General features: G+C 57.3%; 1 protein-coding gene across 3 annotated transcripts in view; it reads right to left on the minus strand.

Moving 5' to 3' along the window:
* The window catches only part of CD6 (CD6 molecule), a 39,397-nt gene extending 37,410 nt beyond the window's left edge, over positions 1-1,987 (minus strand). For all 3 annotated transcript variants that reach the window (XM_024748592.1, XM_024748591.1, XM_024748590.1), the window contains exon 1: positions 1,742-1,987. In XM_024748592.1, coding sequence (XP_024604360.1) covers positions 1,742-1,802 — 61 coding nt within the window. In that variant the 5' untranslated portion in view covers positions 1,803-1,987. The remainder of the gene's footprint in view (positions 1-1,741) is intronic.
* Positions 1,988-3,340: the final 1,353 nt, after the last annotated feature.

The following is a 3,340-nucleotide window of genomic DNA, read 5'->3' on the forward strand; positions in this document are numbered from 1 at the left end:
TTTTTTGCGGTACGCGGGCCTCTCACCGTTGTGGCCTCTCCCGTTGCGGAGCACGGGCTCCGGACGCGCAGGCCCAGCGGCCATGGCTCACGGGCACAGCCGTTCCGCGGAATGTGGGATCCTCCCGGACCGGGGCACGAACCCATGTCCCCTGCATCAGCAGGCGGACTCTCAACCACTGTGCCACCAGGGAAGCCCTCGCCGCCATTTATTTTTATGCTTACCTTTACCTTTTATTTGTGGCAAATGATGTCAGTTTTCCATTTGTAATTGTGACATAAAGTTTCCTTTCAAAACTGAACTTGTATTAGTAACAAGTGAGTCAACTGACCGTAAGTACAGTTTTGAAAACACGAAGTTAGTAAATAACTATCCTGAGAATGGAGTGGGCCGGGCAGAGACAAGGTGATGTGTGAGGAACTGGGCCCCAAGGGACCCTCTGCTTCACCCTCCTGGGCTCTGCCCAGCCCACGTTCCCACCACTCTTCAGGCACTGTTCAAGACCAGATCCCGGGGCCCAGGGGCCGGTCCGCAGACCTCTCAGACCCAGACTTAATTTTGAGCCGAGGCTGGCAGCTCATGGAGAACAGAGGATGGAGACGCAGAGTGAGGGGCCCCAGTCTCGGACCATCTGTCTGTTCATCTCGGGGGCAGAAAGTGGCCAAGCTCCAGGGGCTCCTGGTAGAGTGAGACAGGCAAAGCCTCTCTTCCGGGCCCATATGGGGCCAAAAGAGCACATATTCCTGGTCCCAGAGCTAAACGGCTTTCCTTGAACCAGTGCGAGGTCAGGAGGCTGGGAGCACATGCCTCTAGACAGACAGAGGCAGGGAGAAGAACCCCCCACGGCTCCCCGAATGCTCCAGGCTTCCTGATGGGGCCTTCCTGGGTCTCCCTAACACCACACTCAAAGCATTTAGCATCTCTACTGCCAGGTGGACCCAGACTCCCAGGTCCAGAATTCTGTTTCCATACCCATCTCCTTATCCCCCAGTGTGAGGGCCCAGAGCATCTCCTGCCCAGCTCCTGCCCCTTTGGACCCTGCACTCCACAGGGGCCAACAAGCACCCGATGAGCACAGCCCAGGGCCCCAAACTTCCTGCCACCTGATGCCTGGCCCAGGTTGCGAGGGTGTTTGGGCACCCAGACGGAGCTCAGGATCAGGGAGGATCTGAGCCTCAAGAGCTTTTCTGTTCATTTGTGCCCTAAACTACGCCCAGTGGAGCAACCAGCGGCCAGCTGTCCCCAGCTCTGCTTAGCTTCCCGAATTCTGTTTCAGGACGGCTCTGCTGTGAGCGGTACAAGCTTGGTGAACCCAGGGCCTCAGCTTTGGGGTTGAAAATATGATCGTCAGTGGCCCTAGTTCTCTGGAAGGCAAACGGTTCCTTCCTGAGAGTTGGCAAGAAATAAGGATGCAGGGGTTCCTGAGCCTGTGGGTGGGAGGTGTCTCCCTCCTGCGAGCCTGGGAGCCGATTGGTAAGACACCCCACATGCTACCTGCATTATCTGACCCTCAGGGGTCCTCTTAGCACTGCCCAGGCACAGCCTCAGCCCCTCACGGGGGTCCCTGTACCCTCTCTGGGCCCCTAATGCTGTTGACACAGCTGGGACCATCCTGGTACCAGAGTATAGTCTTGGCTAAAAGGCTCCAGACAGGTGAGTGTGAGAAAAGAAGCAGAAAAGGAGCCAGGAGGGCAGGTCCCAGGCTCTCCTGCAGGAGCGCAGGAGGTGGGGAGAGGGCTACCTGAGAGAGCTGCCGTCAGCAATCCAGCAACCACGAAGAAGAGCATTATGTCTGGTGTCATCTCCGACCGCTATGCCTGCCCGCCAGTGGGAAGCGCCATCCTAGGGCCAGAAGGTGGGCAGGCGACCGAGTGCCCCTCGCAGCGGCTCTGCCCTTAGCTGCTCCCGTTTGTGTATCTCTCTCATCAGGAGACAGCACCCCTTTGCACGCATGCGGCCAAACCCAGCCTGTGAGTGTCTCTCACGCCTCTGTGCTCTACTTGTGGTTTCGGTCTCCAGGAAGCAAGGCTGGTAATATAGGCGAGGAGAGCTCAGCTGCCTCGACTGTGAGCTCCCCAAGCCTGGCTGAACCCCAAGAGTCGCAGAGTGAGACACACACACACACACACACACACACACACAGGGGCCTCAAGGGTCTCCTAAGGAAGAGGGAAGCAGAGGGGCCATGCCTCATTTCTGGAGACCTGGTACATAGTAAGTAGAACACTCCATCAGTACATATTAGAAGAGTGGATGAGTGACCCATTTCTGTCCTAGCCCATGGAATCTGGCTCTCATGGGATTGAATCCCAAGCTTTACCTTGTTCTCAGGTGCAAAGATGGCTGGGAAGAAGGAGGACGTGGCTTTGCACTTTCAAGAGGGAGCACCTCCACTTCCCCTCAGAGAATGGTAAAGCAGGAAGGATCTGATAGATGGTTTCCCCACCTCCTCTGCAGGCTGGAACCGGCCCCGGCGACGGTGCAGAAGGCTCCAGTCCCTGCTCCCCTGGGTCCTGGGTTGAGGGTTCATTGCTCTGTGGAAGCAGGCACGGGAGCCGGGCCCCGGAGGATAAGCAGGATTTCAACAGGCAGTGACTGGCAGACGCCGCTGGGCCAGAAGCAGCAGCAGCAGCAAAGGGGCAGGGGCAGGCCGCCCGGGGCTGTTTGGGAAACGCTGAGCTGTCCAGTTGGGCTGCAGTGGACACTGGGAAAGACGCAGGGACCAAGGGTGGTTTTTTTTGTTTTAATTTATTTAATTAATTAATTTATTCTTGTCTGTGTTGGGTCTTCGTTGCTGCGCGCGGGCTTTCTCCAGTTGCGGCGAGCGGAGGCTGCTCTTCGTTGCGGCGCGCGGGCTTCAGTAGTTGCAGCACGTGGGCTCAGTAGTTGTGGCTCACGAGCTTAGTTGCTCCGCGGCGTGTGGGATCTTCCCGGACCAGGGCTCGAACCCGTGTCCCCTGCATTGGCAGGCGGATTCTCAACCACCGCGCCACCGGGGAAGCCCCAAGGGTGTTTAATTCACCACTGCACTCCCTGTGGGGCCTACAGTTGATGCCGAACAAATGCTGTTGAGTGAACGAAGGGACAGGTCCCTTAATTTGGTCATCCAAACAGAACCCTTGAAGAAGTTGAGTCCAGAGGAGGTTGGTTCTGTCCTGACCTTTCCCCATCATGACCCCATCTCAGACTCACCTGGCCTGGCTTGACACTTCCCTCATCCTTGCTTGTCTTCACCTCCCCGCCCTGTGGAATGGAGAGCGGGTATCTGAAGTTACAGGTTTTGGAGCCACAGGGAACTGGGCCCCTCCTGCCCCTCCCTGCGGGGTGGATGGAGTTGAGC

Source organism: Neophocaena asiaeorientalis, unplaced genomic scaffold (genome assembly GCF_003031525.2).
Source record: "Neophocaena asiaeorientalis asiaeorientalis breed wild unplaced genomic scaffold, Neophocaena_asiaeorientalis_V1.1 scaffold43, whole genome shotgun sequence".
Taxonomy (NCBI): Eukaryota; Metazoa; Chordata; class Mammalia; order Artiodactyla; family Phocoenidae; genus Neophocaena; species Neophocaena asiaeorientalis.